The sequence below is a fragment of the Mandrillus leucophaeus genome, unplaced genomic scaffold (genome assembly GCF_000951045.1).
Source record: "Mandrillus leucophaeus isolate KB7577 unplaced genomic scaffold, Mleu.le_1.0 Scaffold240, whole genome shotgun sequence".
NCBI lineage: Eukaryota > Metazoa > Chordata > Mammalia > Primates > Cercopithecidae > Mandrillus > Mandrillus leucophaeus.
In genome coordinates, this window is record NW_012102477.1 from 592,766 (window position 1) to 613,861 (window position 21,096).

The 21,096-nt window shown below is 43.5% G+C and overlaps 1 protein-coding gene across 1 annotated transcript in view; it reads left to right on the forward strand.

The window, feature by feature from the left end:
- The window catches only part of CREBBP (CREB binding protein), a 141,026-nt gene that overhangs the window by 56,877 nt on the left and 63,053 nt on the right, over window positions 1-21,096 (forward strand). The window contains exons 3-10 of the mRNA XM_011982564.1: window positions 5,057-5,297; window positions 6,591-6,704; window positions 15,556-15,798; window positions 17,168-17,270; window positions 17,595-17,741; window positions 19,638-19,755; window positions 20,277-20,448; window positions 20,802-20,846. Coding sequence (XP_011837954.1) covers window positions 5,057-5,297; window positions 6,591-6,704; window positions 15,556-15,798; window positions 17,168-17,270; window positions 17,595-17,741; window positions 19,638-19,755; window positions 20,277-20,448; window positions 20,802-20,846 — 1,183 coding nt within the window. The remainder of the gene's footprint in view (window positions 1-5,056; window positions 5,298-6,590; window positions 6,705-15,555; window positions 15,799-17,167; window positions 17,271-17,594; window positions 17,742-19,637; window positions 19,756-20,276; window positions 20,449-20,801; window positions 20,847-21,096) is intronic.

Here is a 21,096-nt window from a genome sequence, read left to right on the forward strand (position 1 = left end):
AGCATTTGGCTTTTTATTATAGCCATGTGGTGGGTGTGAAGTGGTATCTCACTGTGGTCTTAACTTGCATTTCCCTAATGGCTAATAAGGTTCAGCATCTTTTCATGTGCTTATTGGCCATTCATGTATCTTCTTTGAATAAATATATATTCAGAGCTTTAACTCATTTTTTAATTGGGCTATTTGTCTTTTTATTAACTGAGTCGTAAGAGTTTTTAAAATATGTTCTAGATGCAAGTGCTTTATCAGACCTGTGATTTGCAAATATTTTCTCTTTCACTTTCCATTTTCACAGTTCATTATTTTGTAATGGTATGCTTTGAAGCACAAAACTTTCTAATTTTTTATGAAATAGATTTATTTTTCTTTTATCACTTGTGCTTTTGGTGACATACTAAGAAACTGCCTAATCCAAGGTCGTGAAGATTTATTCCTGGTTTTCTTCTATGAATGGTATGATTGTCACTCTTACGTTGAAGTCTTTGCTCCACCTTGAGTTCATTTTTGAGTAGGAGGTAGAGAGGAGTCTGCCTGCATCCTTCTGCCTGGGCTGTCCAGTGCTTGCGCTCCTCTTCATTGAGAAATGATCCCTCTCTCCCTTGTGTTGCCTCGGCACCAAGGTGTAGAACATTTTTGTATTTGTTGTTTCTTTGTATTTTGTGAGGTATCTTGCATTTTCTTTGCCCAACTTTTTAATGGGATAGTGTCCTTTCTTTATTGAGAGCATTTGCACAAAAGAAAACCAACAAATTTGCTCTCAGTTTTTCACTTTTTAAACTTTATTATGTGTTTACATTAAGAAGGCTTTCTCATCCTCGCGTCCTAAAAGTATTTTAAATTTTTCTCTCCATTTTAATCCATTTTTATTCCATTTAGTCCATATGAAGTGTTTTTTTGTTTTGTTTTGTTTTAATAGAAGATAAGGATCCAAAGATGCCTCACCACTCTTGAATATAAAGCACCACCTTTAGGAGACAGTCATCCTCTCTTATCAGGGGTTTCACTTTCTGGGGTTTCTCTTACCAGCAATCCCAAAATAAGTGAGTGTAGTACAATAAGGTGTTCAGAGAGAGAGAGAGACCACATTCATGTAGCTTTTATTATAGTGTATTGTTATAATGGTTCTATTTCATTATTAGTTACTGTTAATCTTACTATACCTAATTTATAAATTAAACTTTAGCCTAGGTGTGTGTGTATAGGACGTAATACAGTATATATAGGATTCAGTACTATTTGAAGTTTCATGCACCCATTGGGGTTCTTGGAACCTGTCCCCTGAGGATAAGCGAGACTTCTGTATGCTAATTTGATGTATACATATGTCTGTTTCTGGACTTATGTAAAGAAATTAGCTTTGTAGTATGTTTCAGTATCTGGCAACATAGAGTGCCCCTTTATTTTCACTGTTTTTCAAAATTTTCTTGGCTCTTAGAAAAACAAAATCACACAAAATGTAGATTACTTTTAGGGCAGCTTCCACGACGATGGCTTTGTTCTGTGCTTTAAAGGGGGGTTCTGAAGTACTCTCCCTCCATCCTTAGTGCCTGCTTGCCAGTGGGAACTGGGCAGGGAGGTTGGGGAAGTCTGAAGGATGCTTCTGACAGATTTGGGGGCCACCTACAGTTCACATCTAACTCTCATGGCTCATTGAACACCAGTCTGCGAGAGGAGGAAAGTAAGTGTGCCCCTGTATTTGTAACTACTTTGCAAAACTAAGCTAGTCCCAGACAAATATACAGAATTCCATGGGGAGGGCCAGACACAGCGTCATAAGACATTTTCCATTCCACCGTTGACTCAGCTTCACCCTCAGAATGGCTTTTGAGATGCATGTTGTAAACAATATATAGAGCTCATTAAACTGTACATTTGTTGTCCATCCAGAGGTAGACAAATAACAGACCAAGTTTTAAATTTGCCATATAGTTTCCAACCATACTGTTTTGACATATGGTCAGGTGTAGTGCGAAAGACACTATTAAAAATACATGCCAGGCCTCGCATGGTGGCTCACGCCTGTAATCCCAGGCCTTTGGGAGGCTGAGGCGTGCCGGTCACTTGAGGTCAGGAGTTCGAGACCAGCTTGGCCAACATGGTGAAACCCCATGTCTACTAAAAATACAAAAAGTAGGCAGGTGAGGTGGGCACCTGTAATCCCAGCTACTTGGGAAGCTGAGGCGGGAGAATCGCTTGAATCCGGGAGGCAGAGGTTGCAGTGAGCTGAGATGGTGCCACTACACTCCAGCCTACGCAACAGAGTGAGACTCCTGTCTCAAAAAATAAATAAATAAATAAATAAATAAATAAATAAATAAATACAAGCCAGCTGGGTGCCACCACACATCTGTGATCCCAGCTACATGGGAGGCTGAAGTGGGAAGATCACTTGAGCCCTGGAAGCCAGCCTGGGCAACATAGCAATACCTTGTCTCTGAAATGTAAAAAAAAAGAATCTTTAAATCCCAAATGAAAAGCAGTGTGTTAATTTTTGGTGAATTAAGAACAGCCTGCTTATAATTTATTTGTAGAGTTAAAATTTTTGCCTAATTTTTATGTAATTTTTTTGGTGATATTTCCGTACTTTAAGAAACAGTGCGAGGACAACTATGTAGTCTCTTCAACAAAGGTAGTGTCAGGAGTTAAAGAACGGAAGACATAATAGATTAAGAACCTTAAGAACAACCAAATACAGGATGTAGGCCTTCATGGAGTCCTGATTTGTGCAAACCAGCTATAAAAGATGTGTTTTGGACAACTGGAGAAATTGGGATATGACTCAGTATTAGCTGATACCCAAGAAGGATTGTTCTTTTTCTTAGGTTTAATGATGATATCCTTTCCTTTCCATTTTTCTGTATGTTTGAAATTTTCATAAATGTAAAAGAAAGAGACCTAAATGAGGCTCATTTTGTGTTTCTCCCATTCTTCTGTGTCTCCATTCCTGTTGATTTCTGGATGGACCTTCCAATCCACAGGAATAAGCCAGTTGAGCAGTGGACTTAACGCCAGTATTGCATGCTTGCAGGGGCAGTTTAAGGGCTGTTTGCTTACTGAAGCTTTATTTACAATTATTAAAAATAAAAGAGGGGGCCAGGGATTCCAGTTTATGCCCCATAACAAGAACTAGTTCAATGAGTGTAAAGTTGTAGAGTAACATGCCGTTCGTTCCAAGTCGTCCCAGCCACTGTCTGAGACAGTTTAGTGGTATGGGGCAGAACATGGAAAAACACTAAGCAAAACGTGTGTGTTGCAGAGGAGATACGAGGCTCTATTAATTATGGTTCATACATAAACATTTATATAGAAAAAGGAAGGGGAAAAAAACCTGTCAACACTTTAATAGTGGACTCCAGGATAATGGGATTTTAATTGTTGTTAATTATTTCTGTAGTAGTTCTCTAGCTTTCCAAAATTCCTGCAGTGTATATATATACTTTCATAATCAAGAAAAAATAAACGTGAGGGAAAGAGGCTATTTTCTTTTAGGACTTGGAGCCCTGCATTCATGGTGTTCTGCTTCTCAGCTAGGATGCTGATTTTGCTTTGGGTCCTTCTCAGAATTGCTTTGCGTCCTTCTCAAACTTCCAAGAATTTTACTACCAAGCCCAGCCACCCAGCTTTTCTACACACTTATTTTCTAGTTCTCATAACGGTAAAACCGAAACAGAACACTCTATAACCTTTTAAAAATGAGCTTTGATTCATTAAAAATTATTTTTATAGTTTCCTCTCTTCGTGAATGTACAGTTTTGATTCATACATTTTTTAAAAAATCAGAGTGGCATACTTTAGGGGAGGTAATGAGGGTTGTGGAAGCAAGCTGGAAATACCAGAGTACTAGAGAAAATTGGAAATCTTGGAACTGTGGTTGATACTGTTGCACATTAGGAACACTTCTCTTATTGCCTAAGTCTTTTTTATTAAGTTTATCTGAAGAATGCTTGTAGTTTATGAAGAATAAGACTCTACGGGTCCCCTTTTCCATTTTCCTTGCTGTTAAACGGTTTGTTTGGTTTGGCTTGTTATTTCAGGCAACTGAAAGCAAACTCTTTCTGTATTTTTAGCAGATCACCAAATCTTTAAAAATTATCAACTGTCTGAGTGGAAATTTTAATGAGAAACAAAGCATAGGACAGGAATGCATTTCCCATTGTACTGGGTGGTTGTATTAAGGCTAAGTGTCATTAGTCTTTAGGAGAGGTAGCGTTTGCTGTGAAATCAAGCTGCAGGCATTGCCCTTCTAGTCATGTGATAATGAAATCCAAAAGGTAGCTCTGATTCTTTCTGCTACATCAGATGTTTGCAGTACATTGCAATTGGTCAGGCCTTGGCAATCTTTTTTTTTTTTTTTTGAAACGAGTCTCTCTCGCCCAGGCTGGAGTGCAGTGGCGGAGCGATCTCAGCTCACTGGAAGCTCCGCCTCCCAGGTTCACACCATTCTTCTGCCTCAGCCTCTGGAGTAGCTGAGACTACAGGCGCCTGCCACCACGCCCGGCTAATTTTTTCTATTTTTTAGTAGAGACGGGGTTTCACCGTGTTAGCCAGGATGGTCTCGATCTCCTGACCTCATGATCCACTCACCTCGGCCTCCCAAAGTGCTGGGCTTACAGGCGTGAGCCAACGCACTGGCCGGGCCTTGGCAATCTTTTTAATTATGTTGAGCCCTATGAAATTGCTAGTGTTTGGCCATTTGGGACATACAGAAGCAGCAGTTTCACATGGTCCAGCTGATATAATACACAGCTTTTCCTGTAGTTGTGTACATCGTAGAGTGAGTTGGGTTTTGGTTGCTACAGTGAAGAGCCAGCCATTGTCTTGCTTGGATGATAATTGTATACAAGTGAACTTGAATCAGCCTTGCTGCTGAGTTGGGTTGATTTCTGTGGTTCTGAATCTTCTTAAACTCATCAGTGGATTAGAGAACTACACCAGCCTTCTTCTCTCTGTGGTCAGTATTATCCATCAACTTTTGCTTTTGTTTGAGAAATAATTAATGAATATGAGTTGGAACTCTGAGAGGTTAAAGTATTTTTATTATTTTGCTTTATTTTAGTCTCAGATGCAAACATCAGTGGGAATTGTACCCACACAAGGAATTGCAACGGGCCCCACTGCAGATCCTGAAAAACGCAAACTGATACAGCAGCAGCTGGTTCTACTGCTTCATGCTCATAAGTGTCAGAGACGAGAGCAAGCAAACGGAGAGGTTCGGGCCTGCTCGCTCCCACATTGTCGAACCATGAAAAACGTTTTGAATCACATGACGCATTGTCAGGCTGGGAAAGCCTGCCAAGGTAAGTGCTGTTTTTGGAACTCCTAGTGGCAGAGTTCAGGAAGAATTTGTCTTTATTGTTCTTACAGCAGCTCTCTGGTTCATAAGGCTCCGGCAGCCTGAGTACTACCTTCCATTTGGTGTGGCAAAACATATTGCGCTCACGTTCCCCACACAATGACAGTCAGGTGCTCCAGGAAGTCTTATCTACTGAAGAGAAAGGCGATTTGGTTTTCTGATACTCTGTGAACTTCTGCTGTTTAAAGCTGTGCCCCGTATTTTGTTCTTTTCCTCCTTCCTCTGTCACGGAAGATGTTGGTCACTTCTTGAGCACTGTCTTTGTTGTGAATGTCTAGATCGTGGTTTTCTTTTGGGCAATGAACATAGCACACGCACGTGCAGGCACACGCCCTTTCTGCACCCCAGCATCTGTCTTGGTGGCCTGCGGCCTTGCTCCTCTGTCCTGTGTCTTGAGGCAAGTCCAGATGGCAGTGAAGTTGTCCTGGGTGACTGGCAATGACATGGGGAACTATGCACTGTATCATCCCAGGGGAGGTGGTGAACTAGGCACTTCACGTGCCCTCTGTCTCCCCTTTTACTGCAGACACCTCATTTCTACCAAAGGAAGTGTTTCCTATTAACAGCTGTACTTTCCTTTAATCTTTATTCTCTTTCCTTCTCTTCTTATGCTCATAAACCTTGGGGGAATCTCCCCCTGGTCTCCCTGTCTCCCGTTGTGACATTTGTGAGTCCCCAGAGTAACCCTGTCGTAGCAGAGAAGCAGAGAAGGGTAAGGTTAGACCTTTAGAAGATGAAGCCGGAATAACCAGGGTCAGTTACCCTCTCGGGTACTTGTTCACCAGGTGCCCAGAGTCCCTTTCAGAATCTCTGCAGGCTTCTCATGTGCTTCTCTATCTGTATTTCTTCACTGTAGTGTTTAGGTGGTTTCATCTTGAAACATAATTGAACGTTTTTATTTTAAATAGTTACATCACAGAACTATTACTTGTTCTACCTTTCGTTGCAGTTGTTTGGTATTCCAGGTTGAATAGTTTTTGTTTTGTTTTGTGAGCTGCCCTTAATCACCCATCCTTCATTAACATTGCTTCTAGGGGAAGTTTTGTTTGGATTTCTCAACAGTCAACTTACAAACTTTTTGGAAAACAGCCTGTTTGTAAGTTGAGGACTGCCTATACTGTGTTATGGTTACACTTGTTACCATTTTCTTATGGAATCTGGCATTATAATTTAGGTATAATTGAAAGTGTGACGATTTGGATAGAAAAATAACATCTCGTTGTTTTTCTGGTCATAGTTGCCCATTGTGCATCTTCACGACAAATCATCTCTCATTGGAAGAACTGCACACGACATGACTGTCCTGTTTGCCTCCCTTTGAAAAATGCCAGTGACAAGCGAAACCAACAAAGTAAGTGAGCACGGGGGCAGAGAAGCTTGGAGATGAGAATAGAAGTTGTTTCTAAAGAAAATTCAGAGAGTAGGTAGGGAGTGGGCAGGGGTTATGAGCCACGGAGTGCAGGATGAGGTAGGGCGGACAGTGGCCCAAGGTACAGCCAAGCTCAGAGGGCAGGCAGGCTCTGTGTGTCAGGAACTGCGGTGATGATGTTGGACCCTGACTCACTCACTGCCTCTCCCTCTCCCTGCCCCCTGCATACACGCACTTGAAGCAGCATGGAACAGCAGAGTCACTGTGTTCACTGAGCCAACGTGAAGACATGGTATTTCCTGACAGTTACTCCATACGTGAGAATTTAAATTCCATGTCGCTATAATGGCGGTGACGTCTTGGGGAGGGGGAGAGAGGGGGCACTTCTTTTGGAACTGGAAAGCCCTTATCCTGAAGTAAATTTTGAAGGCTCCGTCAGTCAGGCTGGGTCAGTATAAAATCCCACACGAACATTTTTGAAGGTTTCCCTCTGCGTAGATCTGTGGTCCCCAGACCTCTTTGTATAACTGACCATTCACTCTGCTTGGCAGTGAGAGCCTCTGCCTAGGGCTGCTGCATCCTGGTTATCCCCGTTGTTTTGCCATTGTCTAGGTTGTCTGTAGCCCTTGGCAAGACTGGTTATGCAGCAGTCCCTGCTTGTTGGGAGGCCTGCCTGGGGCTCTGAGGCTCCCTGCCATTTGTAGGCTTCAGGCAGTAAGAAGGATGAACCTCCCTCCCGTTTTTCACCCCTCTTCCTGTCATTTTAGAGGTAAAACCGTGGTCTTTGGGTGTGTCCTTCAGTTTTGGACAGCTAGGAAGTGCCCTTCAATCTCCTGTCCCCTCTGGCTGGAGGTGCTCCCTTAGCGACCCTTCCAGCACAGCACAGTCTTCCTCATCTTCCTCCATCTCGTCTGTGCCATCTTGCCACCCTCCCCTGTTTTGTGTTTTCTGTGTTCATTCCTCTCATTCTTCTTGATCATCCTTCCTCAAGACCCCGCAGCTGCCTAGAGAATATGTGCTGCTTTTCTTTCTGGTTGTTTCCGAGTGGCCCACGTAAAGATAGAAAAAGTGCTTTGTTCCTAAGAGTGCTGTGGAGTGGCGTGCCAGTGACAGCCCCCGTGGTTTTCCTTTTACTGAGTCCAGCCCACCTCCCTCTGGCAACAAGGGAGTAGGCAGCAAGCTGACGCTGACCCTGCTTCATGTAAAGCAGGGTGTCCCTGTCACAGAGAAGAGAAATGCCAGGGTAATGGGGCCTGTTATCTGCCTCCCTACAGAAGAGCCACAACGAGTTTCCTTTAAAAGCCAGTTTCCTGACCAGGTGCAAGGCGGGCAGATCACCTGAGGTCGGGAGTTCGAGACTAGTCTCTACTAAAAACACAAAATTAGCCAGGCATGGTGGCGCATGCCTGTAATTCCAGCTACTGGGGAGGCTGAGGCAGGAGAATCGCTTGAACCTGGGAGGCGGAGGTTGTGGTGAGCCGAGATCTCGCCAGTGCCCTCCAGCCTGGGCAACAAGGGCAAAACTCTGTCTCCAAAAAAAAAAACAACCACTTACCTAAAAGTCAATTAAATTATTCTTTGATTGACTAAAATTTGAATTAATAAACAATTTCCTTGGGCATCTCTTATATAAAGTGACATTCTGGAATCCTGGGTCTTCTAGAACCAGATATTTGGGACAGTTGTTCTAATGGAATAGAGTCTGTTTTTCCTCCCACGTTACTGTAAAACTTTTTTCTTTAGTATATTGTGATGGCTAAATTTCTTGTGTTTTAGGGCACATTTCAGTAATAGGCTCTTTAAGTGCCAAAATATTCGTTGTCAAGTTTGTAGTTATACAATATTCCATGAATAATGGGGTAGAATTTTATTCTTAACTTTTAATTTGAGGGTGTGGCTTTTTGGGGATCTTTTGTTTTTAGTACATACTACCATGACAGTTGTAAACTTTTGTGATTTCTCTTTTTAAGAAACGCTTATGTGGTTTTTGTTTTAAAAGAAAAAAGAAGTGTATGTGGTTTTTTTTTTTTTAACCATCCTTATAACTGCCGGAGTGTTGTGAAAATTGATTGTGCGCCTGCTCTCTCAAGTGGTAAACCACAGGTTTTCTACTAGTCATAATGTAAGATATTACCAGGATGATTTTATAAAGTCACAAGGAAGATTTAGATTAACTTGCGGCAGAGTTTTGGTAGTTTTTTACAAAAGTATGATTGACAGGGTTTCAGCAGTATCCTTTCTGTACATTTTGTTGTTTTTTTCTCTTCTCCCAAAGCAAATTATGCTTATGGTGTGTGAACTCTTGAGTTAAGAACCCAGAGAGGAAAATGTGAATCTGACCCTACTTTGGCTTAAGGTTGGGTTTTGAAGACGATATATATGTTAAAAATAATGTAAGGGTGACCTCCCTCAAAGGACTGAGGTAGAGACAAGTCAGTGCAATCAACATTCTTTTTGAGGAGAATTGGAGTGCACCTGACTACTTTATAGAGGAACGTGAGACTTGGTGGAGCCCAGTGCAAACAAAATAACGAAGGAAGAATATTTCAGACAGTGGGGACAGTGTCTCCACAGTGCACAGCTTGTGAGGGCATGAATTTGACTGGACTGGGGTTCCTGTGCAAACAAGGTGAACCGAAAGGTGGACTGTGGTGAGCTCCTGGAAGCCTCAGGGACTCTGCCAAGACCCACCTGTGCTCGCTCTCTGGAGACCGCCTTAGGGGCCCCAGGACTCTGCTTTTTAGGCAGTGTTCCCCACAGACCAGCGCTGGTCTTACATGCTGCACTCTCTAACTTCTGTGATTAATGTCTCTACTGAGAGAACCTTCCAGAATCACCTGTGGAGCTAATCTGAGGTTCTTTGAAATGAAGCCCAGACCATTGATTACCTTTTTGGCCTATGCTGAGTTTTGTTTGGTTGATTGGTTTGTTTTGAGACAGAGTCTTGCTCTGTCACCCAGACTGGCTTGTAGTGGCGTAGCCACGTCTCATGGCAGCCTCAGCCTCTTGGGCTCAAGCATTCATTCCACTTCAGCCTCCTGAATACCTGGGACTGCAGGCATCTGCCACCACACCTGGCTAATTTTTGTATTTTTTGTAAAGATGGGGTTTCACCATGTTGCCCAGGCTTGTCTCGAACTCCTGAGCTCAAGTGATCTTCCCACCTTGGCCTCCCAAAAGTCCTGGGATTACAGGCGTGAGCCATTGTGCCTAGCCTCATTTGATTTTTCCTTGAATAAAGATTCTATAATCACTGATCTCGAATTAACCATCCCTTATAACATTATTCAATTTTTGTTGAATAATTAGGACTTTCCAAGTTATGTACCTTATGTCAGTCCTGGCATCTGACCTCCAGTAAATTCAGTGTACAGAGTGGCATAGAGGACTGGGCTATGGGACCCGTGACCAACAGGTTCCCTTCTTGGGGCTCATGTTGCCTCACTTGTGAAGTTCTGGCTGCTCAAAGTGTAGGCCTCAGGCAAGCCGTAGAGGCACTCCCAGGTTGCTTGTAAGCAGTAAAGAAATTGGGGCCCTATTTCAGACCTCTTATATTAAAACCTTCATTTTTACAAAATTCCCAGTTGATTGGTGTGCGCATTAAAATCCGAGATGCACTGCTCTGGATGCCTTGAAAGACCAGTTGTCTGGGCCAGTGCTGGTCAGAGGGTTTGAGTCATTCTCTGAGAGAGACCATGGGTTTTCCAACCCAGAGTGCCCCAGGGACTGTCGAAGCAAGTGCACAGGGTCGGCCCCAGAGCCAGCCTGATGCACGCACTGCCCCGGCTGTGTCAGCCATGGCCCCAGCTGCTGCCAGACATCTCCATGAGTGTAGCACCCACTGCTTCACCTGGCAACATGTTCCATCTGTAGGTGCCTCAGATTGTTTAAAACACCCCCTTTCGGCCAGGCTCAGTGGCTCACACCTGTAATCCTTGCACTTTGGGAGGCTGAGGCAGGCGGATTGCCTGAACTCAGGTTCAAGACCAGACTGAGCAACACCGTGAAACCCCGTCTCTACTAAAATACAAATAATCAGCTGGATGTGGCGGCATGTACCTGTAGTCCCAGCTACTCGGTATCCTGAGGCGGGAGGCTGAGGCAGGAGAATCATTTGATGAACCCGGGAGGCAGAGGTTACAGTGAGCCAAGATCGCACCAGTGCACTGCAGCCTGGGCAACAGAGCAAGACTCTGTCTCAAAAAAACAAACCAAAAAAAACCTCCTTTCATTATATGGCGTCAAGATCTCCCTCCTTTGAACTGCCACTCATCGAATAGCCCATCAGGTGCCCAGTGAGTGTGTGTGGAGCAGGCCCTTTGTTCACTTGAGGGCCCTTCGGAGATTTTCACCTCTTTTGACAGACTGTGGTGGGATGGGGAACAGCAAGGAGCAGAATCTGAAGGTTGTAGAGAGAATAGTGGCCTTGATTGACCCTGACTTAAGTATCAGAGGGTCGTGGGTGATGTGTTAAATCTGAACAACTTTGCTCCTTGATAGCAAGGAGAATGTCGCTGCGCCAGTGTCACTTGGCTTCTGAAGAAAGCCTTTTGCTTGAGGGCTTGTGGCCGTGCCTCATGGGAGGCTGAGTCTCCAGCCCCCACACAATGCCCGCAAGGTACGGTGGTGCCACCAGCAACTTTGTAGAGATATCTGCAGGTCTGGATAAATTCTCTCTTTTTTTTTTTGAGACAAAGTCTCACTCTGTCACCCAGGCTGGAGTGCAGTGGCGCAATCTCAGCTCACTGCAACCTCCGCCTCCCTAGTTCAAGTGATTCCTGCCTCAGTCTCCCGAGTAGCTGGGATTATAGGCACATGCCACCAGGTCTGGCTACTTTATGTATTTTTAGTAGAGATGGAGTTTCACGGTGTTGTCCAAGCTGGTCTTGAACTCCTGACCTCAGGTGATTCCCCCACCTCAGCCTCTCAAAGTGATGGGATTACAGGCGTGAGCCACCTGAATAAATTCTAGCATTGCTTTTTTAGTAGAAATCTAAGTGTGTTGGTATCCTTGGGAAACTAGTTCCAGGACCCCGCAGGTATACTGAAACCAGGCAGACTCAAGCCTCGCAGCTGGCCCTCCCCATACACAAGTTTCGCCTTCCACAAGCACTGTGTTTCTGGCCTGCGTTGGGTGGCCCCTCGGCTCACTGTTGTGCTGCTGACGGATCAGCTGTAGCAGCTACTGCTCTGCTTCATGGTGTATCTCCCCCTACCCTGACAAAGTTTGGACATTTAATTCGTGTCTGTTTTAACTGAATTTCCAAATGGAGTTCAGCTTTATAAAGAATGATTAGGGGCTGAAGTTGTCTGAGTAACTTGAGTGCTTTGCATCAGCGACATAGACTGTACAGGGAACCTCTTAGTGGAACATTCTTTTTTTCTTTTTTCTTTTTTTTTTTTTTTTTTTTTTGAGACAGAGTCTCTCTTGCCTAGGCTGGAATGTAGTGGTGCGATCTCAGCTCACTGCAACTTCCACCTCCCAGGTTCAAGCAATTCTCCTGCCTCAGCCTCCCAAGTAGCTGAGATTACAGGTACGCACCACCACATCCAGCTAATTTTTGTATTTTTAATAGAGACAGGGTTTCACCATGTTATTAGCCAGGCTGGTCTCGAATTCCTGACCTCAAGTGATCCAAAGTGTTGGGATTTCATGCGTGAACCACTGCACCTGGCCGCACCCGGCCTCTTAGTGGAACATTCTTTGTGCATGAAGAATGGCAGGTAAGTCCAAGAAAGCCTGCTACAAAACTTGGCCTTTTTTTCATAGGCCATAGGCTCCTTCTTGGCTACATCAGAAGGTGGTGAGGCTGAGGGCACTGGGGAGCTTTAAAGAGGGAAACATCTGGGGCAGGAGTATTACCTGATAGGCCCAGAAGAATCCAGCCGGTGTGTTAGTGCACTGCAGGTGTGTTGTGGCTTCCTGAAAGTTAGAGCTTTATGCTCTAGCAAGGAAAAAAGATGTAAAAATGGCCAAATGAGCATACGGCCTTGACATTGGAAGAGGTAAGTGACAATAATGTGGAAAGGATAAGTAGAGAAGCTTCATTCTTAGGGATGCCAGGTAGATGGAGCAGTGCTGTCTGTAGCTCTCCCTGCGTTTGTGTTCAGTTCCAAGGCGCTCCATGGGCTGCACTGGGAGGGCCCACGGTGTGCTGGCCACTGCACTATACCTCACACATCCCCTGGACGCTGCACAGCAGGTTACGTGGCCCATGTGGCAGGTGGTGAAGAGTAAAACCGAGTTTCACGTTAATACCGCCTTTCAGGGATGCACAGGGAACGTGAGATGAGCCTAATTTCCCCTGTCCCAGGGTTCCAAGGTGCAGTTTGGGTGCGTTAGGTGATTATTAGATAATCTTTTGTCCCTCTTAACAGATTCTAGGCTCAGGGAATGCAGAGATTGTGCCCACACCATATCTGGGAGCCTGGCAGAGTGTACTCACTGAGTCTGTCGTGTGAGTGAGTGAATACACGAAGGGTCAGTGTCTAAAGACAAGCAGCGGTACAGGAGGCACTGTGGGATTTCAGAGAGGGATCGGGAATACCACCATGGAGCACGCGGAACGTCTTGAGGTGGCAGTACGGTTGATGGTGGCTTGTACATAATGACTCCCCTTTCAGTCAGCCATCACCCCACAGTGAATGCCTGAGCACCCTTACCGTAACTTCAGTATTTGTGTCATTTCATCTAATAGCATTATTTGGACTTCAAATTCAGCCATGCTTAAATGGCAGAGACCTTCTCTATTTGTTTGTAATTGATTTCCTTTGCTTCTGAATTTTAGAAATGGTGAGTTGCAAGTGCTTCTCATAGGTATATTTTCTTTTAAAATAAAAATGTAATAATGTTTACTTTTAGAAAATGAATGATTTTAACACAAAATGCAGTGACCATGTCAGCAGCTTGCATGGGAGGCCTGTGTGAGTATGAGGCATTGGCTGCCCTGTAAGTGGCTGTGGGCTTAGGAGTAGCATTCACCGTAAGGTGGTGCATTTTAGTTAAGTAGATGGCACTTGGGGAGGTGTCGATAAAAGGGAAATATTGTAGGAAGAAGTCAATAAAGCATTCACTGGGAAATGGAAGGCTACATACTTTGTTTCTTTTAAGTTCCTCTCCACAGTGCATCACCATGTGTGTTAAATATAGTGTAGCCCTGTTCTTACATCGCAAGGTTGTAGAAAAATAAACTATCCTATCACTGGTAACTTTGATTTCTATACCATAGTGCTTCTTAAAAATGTAAGATGTCAGTTTCAGAAGTATGGTGGACATATGTTTACAGTTTTGGGGAGTAGTTAAGTATTAGAATACTTTTAAAGGTATTGTGCATGACTTACTTCAGCTACACACTTGTCATAAAGTGCACCTTGGGAATTGCTTTTCATTTATGATAATGAGTGCTTGGTGTGTGTAATTGTGTCTGATGAGTGTTAATGAGTTGATCTGAGTATCCTTATTAGAAAAGTTAATAGTATGGAATGTATAATTACCAGGAATTTTCTTTTCACACATTTTAGTTTAATTAGGTCGCTCTGGGTAAGTATTGGGGTTACTATAGGTGCACTGATGGTTGAATGTGAGAATATTACTGTTACACATAGTGGTTGGAATTTGAAAGAAAGGCTTTGTGATCGTGTTTTATGTATCAAAAAATGATGTGTTATAGTAGCAACACTGTAGGATGCTATTTTTAACATGACTCTAAAATTTGTGGAAGTTAGAAAGGAACTCAAAAATAAGAATAAATAGTATGATATAGAACTTCTGCCATATGATAAATTTTCACACAACATTTGGGTTGTTGGGACGGATGAGTGGGCAGGCAAACAGGTGGGTAGGTAGGTGGGTAGATGAATTGACCTTGAAATGCCCAAGTTGATGCAAGTTTGGAGTAGTCTCTCCATTACCTTGGAAGCCCTTTGGGATGGAGCTTCTTATGTTGACACCAGTTTTTCCTTTAGTCTCCTGGGGTTAGCTAGCTGAATGGGGCAGCTTCCCTTCCAGCCAGCAGTGGGCCTGGGTAGCAGAATCTGATGTTGGCCATGTGAGGCAGAGCCACCTCCTGAATATCAGGGGTGCTGAGGTGGCCCCGGATAACAAGACCCATGCGGAATTGCGAAGCCTCACTCCAACCTTAATTTCAAACAAATCAGTCAATCAGTCAAGTTCAGTATTTCTTAAACAGCTTCATATAACCAGAGAGCTCAGCATGGTGCTCTGCTGCATAGGAATCCCGTCAGAAGGATGTGTTCATGCTGTCATTGCTTGTGTAAGTTTCAAGGACTTGCAATTATGTGATTTAGAAGAGCACATCATAGATTTATTAATCAAAACTGACCAACGAGGTATCATCTCTGCTCCTTCTCTTAAGCCCTCTGTACCTGTGCAGGTGAGCAGTGAAGGACAGGGTTGGGGTTAACAGCAGGAGGGGGCTCCTCTGTTCATCTCAAGGTGTCTGCTGCCCACCAGAGAATCAGACGTTTCCCTTGTCATACATTTGCCACTCCCTGGAACTGACCTCTTGAGGAGTCTCTGGGTTTTAAAACATACTAATTTTTTTCAGGTGTTATCTGTGAAATTTTATGATTTGTTGCCTGCTAAGATAGAAACTTCACTTTTCTTTCACTTTTTGTTCCTCACTTACTGCTAGGCAGAATACATGAGTCCTTCAGCACAGTTCCTTTCTCCCTAGCCTTGTTTTACTGCTTTATGATATTCATGTGTAGTATTTTGATGAAATGTATTTGCTTCTCAATAGTTTTTTAAATCATTTGTGGGCTTCTCCCTTTTACTTACCTTTCTCGTTTGTCTGTCTGTTTGTCGTTATAGCCATCCTGGGGTCTCCAGCTAGTGGAATTCAAAACACAATTGGTTCTGTTGGCACAGGGCAACAGAATGCCACTTCTTTAAGTAACCCAAATCCCATAGACCCCAGCTCCATGCAGCGAGCCTATGCTGCTCTCGGACTCCCCTACATGAACCAGCCCCAGACGCAGCTGCAGCCTCAGGTTCCTGGCCAGCAACCAGCACAGCCTCAAACCCACCAGCAGATGAGGACTCTCAACCCCCTGGGTAGGTGAAGAAACTCTCAACTTCATTCTTACTTGTCCAAATGTAGCAAAGGGAATGGAGTGATGGAACCCAAGGCAGTTTTCAGTTTGTTTTGTGTTTTTTATTACAGTGGTTGAAATAAAAATCTTCCAGGAAAAAGCTGAAGTGTCTAATGCAAGGAAAATGTTATATGCTTATAAAAAGAGCAGCATTTGCAAATGAAGCAATGTTTTTGTTGCTTGCTGTGCCACTTCTCTCTGGACAGTTTTCATAAAGAATGTGCCATGTGGCTCAGAATGCAGATCTCACAAGTCAGGATGCTGACTGGACCCCTTGTGCTGACTGTTGTCATTTCTTTGATGGAGAACTTGCGTTTGCCACTTCCTCACACATCTTGGTTAGGGTCTACCCCACAGTTGGAAGTGACCAGCTTGGACTTCGGCGGGTTAATGACAGGAGCCCTGGAAACTCTTTTCCCAGGCTGCTGGACATGTCAGCATTTCTTTTGTCACCCCAGCCCATTATTTGCCCACCTTTGGTCATTTGCTCACACATACCCATGATTTTTGCCATTTCTGCATATGATTTCCTTAATATTTTTCTTTAAGTGGACACAGTCCCCTTACATCTAGGCTTAAGCTAAGCAGTGATGTCTGTGAAGTCCAGACTGGCTGGCTGGCTGTGCTAGTTTTGTTCTTTTCCTAATAGAGTAAGTATTTTACGGTTAATAATTATTCCTTAAAATATGCCCAGCTAAAGTCATCTTATTTGTTGCTTTTTGGAAAACAACTGTCCAAGTGAATGTCTAACTAATAGTGTCCAGGAGACTGGGTTAGAGTCCTGAGACCCAAGTCTTAATCTAACTCCTCTCCTGTTGATGGTATAATTTAGGACAAACTTAACCTTTATTAATCTCGGCCTTCCTTTACTTTAATATGAAGATTGTTGACAAATTGACCTCTGTATTTTTTTCCTGAGCTTAATTTCTATGATTTTATTTTCTGATATTGGGGGTGGAGACACAGAGGTATATGTCAGTGCAGCTGAGTCACTCAGGAGTGATACTAATGAAGCAGAATGAAAGTCAGAGGCTGCATATGGGTCACTTATAACTTTTTCACTTAGATACCAGCTAATCTCCATAAACACACCTTACTTTGGTTACAAAGTAGAGTGGGGAGGTGTCTACTGATTATTTGTGCACGTTGATTACCATTATTGAAAATATGACACTCGGGGTTCCTGCCTCAGTGCTTATTATAACTGACCAGAATCACTTATTTAAATAATCACCAATTGTTTATGTGATGACATGTTGGTTATCTGTCATCAGAACTTTGAAGTACATATTAAAATTTAAGAGTTGATTGATTTCTTTCTGTCTTTAAAGGAAATAATCCAATGAACATTCCAGCAGGAGGAATAACAACAGATCAGCAGCCCCCAAACTTGATTTCAGAATCAGCTCTTCCGACTTCCCTGGGGGCCACAAAGTAAGACCCTGTTTCAGTTCTGAGTGACAGTCCAACAAGAGCGTGGACTGAGAACCACACAAAACTGATTCTTTCTAAATGTGTGGCAGAGAAAATAGTTTAAATGGGCTGGTGAGGGGTGAATGCTGTTTTCCTTTTTTTCTTTAATTGTAAGTGTAGAGCAGATAATAGATTAAACATAGTTTAAGTTTTATTTATATACGTTACTTGGCTCTCCTGACTTAAACTTTTAGAAGTCACATGTGGTGGTAGAAGAACCTTATTAGACAAAGTATGTTTGAGTCGCTTCAGTAGATGGATGAAGTGTCCTTATTTCCTCCATAGCCCACTGATGAACGATGGCTCCAACTCTGGTAACATTGGAACCCTCAGCACTATACCAACAGCAGCTCCTCCTTCCAGCACTGGTGTAAGGAAAGGCTGGCACGAACACGTCACTCAGGACCTGCGGAGCCATCTAGTGCATAAACTGTACGTAACAGTTTTACAGTTTCATAGATGTTTGATTTTGTTCCTGTGTTGCCCATTGACTACCGGATGACAGTACCCTAGGATCGTATACAAGTCACGTGCTTATTTAGGGAGCCACTCTCACTGCTGGTAGAACTCTGGCAGCCCTAGGCAGGCCAGAGATTCCCGCACTTCATGTCCTCGGTGAGCGGGGGGGACAAAGAGAGCATTGGTGGCTCTATACTGCCGAGGAGCACTGACTTACAGCCCCTGTCACGGAGGCAAAGACCCTCAGTGCAGCCTGGCCTTAATGCTGCATGAGGCGGCTGGGGTTAGCTCAAGAACCTCACCTTATTTTGTAGTTCCAGATTCTAGTTGTGGAGACCCCTCAGAATTGGATGAGTTTAGAGTATAGATGGCATGTCATTATCACCTTACAGTTAGTTAACATAACAGAAAGTTAAGTTAACTTTTTGGGTTTTTTTGAAGACGGAGTCTCGCTCTGTACCCTAGACTGGAGTGCAGGGGGCAGTCTTAGCTCACTGCAACCTCTGCCTCCCAGGTTCAAGCGATTCTCCTGCCTCAGCCTCCCGAGTAGCTGGGATTACAAGTGGGTGCTACCACCCCTAGCTAGTTTTTGTATTTTTAGTAGAGATAGGGTTTCACCATGTTGGCCAGGCTGGGCTCAAACTCCTGACCTCAAGTGATCTGCCCACCTCAGCCTCCCAAAGTGCTGGGATTATGAGCCACTGCGCCCGCCCTTTTTTTTTTTGTTTTGTTTTTCTTTCTTTCTTAGAGACAGAGTCTTGCCATGTTGTCCAGGCTGGTCTCAAACTCCTGGCCTCAAGTAATCCTCTTGCCTTGGCCTCCCAAAGTGCTGGGTGGCATGAGCCACCACACCAAGCCTAACTTTGTTGAGCTAGTTATTTTAAATGAACTAGACTTATATTCCCTGAGTTTTTTCCATTCCTTATTTTGATCAAATTTTTTTAGTAGTAAGTAGTTTAAAAATCAGGGATTTAAAAATCGTGTTATTCTGGAAATGACCCAGCATATACTTGTTAATAGCAAAATATTGATGTGTTTGATGTGTAGATGAGTTGATAAGTCAGGATTGTCTCCAGGGAGTTACTTCATTCATATATTGATATGCTGGGCAAGAGAGGCTTGGCATTTCTCTCCACAGTGTATTGCCACCAGAGATACATGATCCTGATTTTGTAGTGCTCATTTGACAGCATTGGGAGTAGCTTCAGGACAGGTGCAGCAGCCCCCACCTGTAATCCCAGTGCTTTGGGAGGCTGAGGCGGGAGGATTGCTTGAGCCCAGGAGTTCAGGCTAGCTGGGGCAACATAACAAAACTCCATCTGTACAGAAAATTTAAAAATTAACCAGGCATGGTAGGGTGCACCTGTACCTCCCTTCTTAATTGAGAGGCTGAGGTGGGAAGATCACTTGAGCCCAGGAGTTCAAGGTTGCAGTGAGCTATGATCATGCCACTGTACTCCAGGTTGGGCGACAGAGCGAGACCCCCGTTTTTTTTTTTTTTTTTTTTTTTTTTTTTTGGAGACGGAGTCTCGCTCTATCTATCGCCCAGGCTGGAGTGCAATGGCACTCAGCTCACTGCAACATCTGCCTCCCGGGTTCAAGCAATTCTCTTGCCTCAGCCTCCCGAATAGCTGAGATTACAGGCACCCACCACCAGGCCCAGCTAATTTTTTTATTTTTAGTAGAGATAAGATTTCACCATGTTAGCCAGGCTGATCTCAAACTCCTGACCTCAGGTGATTCTCCTGCCTCAGCCTCCCAAAGGGCTGGAATTACAAGTATGAGCCAGCGTGCCTGGCCAAAACCCCATGTCTTTAAAGAAAGAAAAAAGGAAAAAAAAGTAGTTTGATAGATGTGTTATCCTTTCAGCGTCCAAGCCATCTTCCCAACACCTGATCCCGCAGCTCTAAAGGATCGCCGCATGGAAAACCTGGTAGCCTATGCTAAGAAAGTGGAAGGGGACATGTACGAGTCTGCCAACAGCAGGGTAGGTTGCTGCTTACCGTGCTCTGGCCTCTACAGCATCTGTAGTAGACAGCACTGCATTTGTCTGCTTTGTTATCTAGAAATTGTGGAATCTGTGTAGTTGGGAGAAACTCCTCACCTTGAGGCCACTGGCCAAAGAGACTTCCCAGATAAGACACAAATTTCCTGCAGAACTGTCTTGGTTAGTTACATTGGTACATGGAATATATAAATTTACATTATGTCCATGGGATATATTTTTCACAGTAGGTGGTGGTGTAATATTGCTAGCATCAGTGAATATTCAAAAGTTCATTTGAATGAAATGGGACGTGTATTTAGTGCCTATTATTTGATACATCCTATAAAGTCATTGGGAATTTAGCAAGAATGTGGGCTCCTGGTGCATCAAGTATTTATTTGCATGCATACTTTTGCCAGTGTACTCAATGAAGAAGTTCATTAGTTAGAACCTACAACACAGATCATTCAGTTGCTTTTTACAGTTTTAACTGTTTCATATTGAGTATTGTTGCTTTTTAGGATGAATATTATCACTTATTAGCAGAGAAAATCTACAAGATACAAAAAGAACTAGAAGAAAAACGGAGGTCGCGTTTACATAAACAAGGCATCTTGGGGAACCAGCCAGCCTTACCAGCCCCGGGGGCTCAGCCCCCTGTGATTCCACAGGCACAACCTGTGAGACCTCCAAGTAAGCATTTTATTTCCTTCTGCCATCCCTTAGCCTCTTTCCTTGGTTTTCCTTCGTGTTTGGGGTGTATTTCTAAGAACAGAGAATTAGAATCTCTGATGCGTGCACTGCGGAAACTGTTGATGTGGCAGTGGCCCTGACCACCTGCCTCAGGCCGTGTTGGGACACTGAGTTTCTCTCTTGGGAAGGCCCTTTACAGGGTCCGCTGGCATTGGAACACACGTGCCTTTGGACCTATTGGCTGTTTTCCCTTTTAAGTTTGAAGTCCTAATAAGAAATTTCCTATTCCTGAATCAAGGATTATATTAAATAACTAGGGTGGTTTTGTTTTTGTTTTTGTTTTGCCACCGTAGATGGACCTCTGTCCCTGCCAGTGAATCGCATGCAAGTTTCTCAAGGTATTGAACTATTTGCTGTGAATCATATTTTAGTTTAACATTCAACAGCCATAAGTTTCACTGTTTTTTTCCTCTCCCCCTGTGTATTTCTTTCTAGTCCTTTCTTCTTTCCATTCCTTTTTGCTGATGAGCAGAATTGTTCTACAGGTAGTATGGATCTGTTTATAGTATGAAATTTGGAGATTATAGGAAAGATCTTTCAAGAGATAAGAAGCAGTCGTTAGCTATTTATTTTATTTTTTTTATTTTT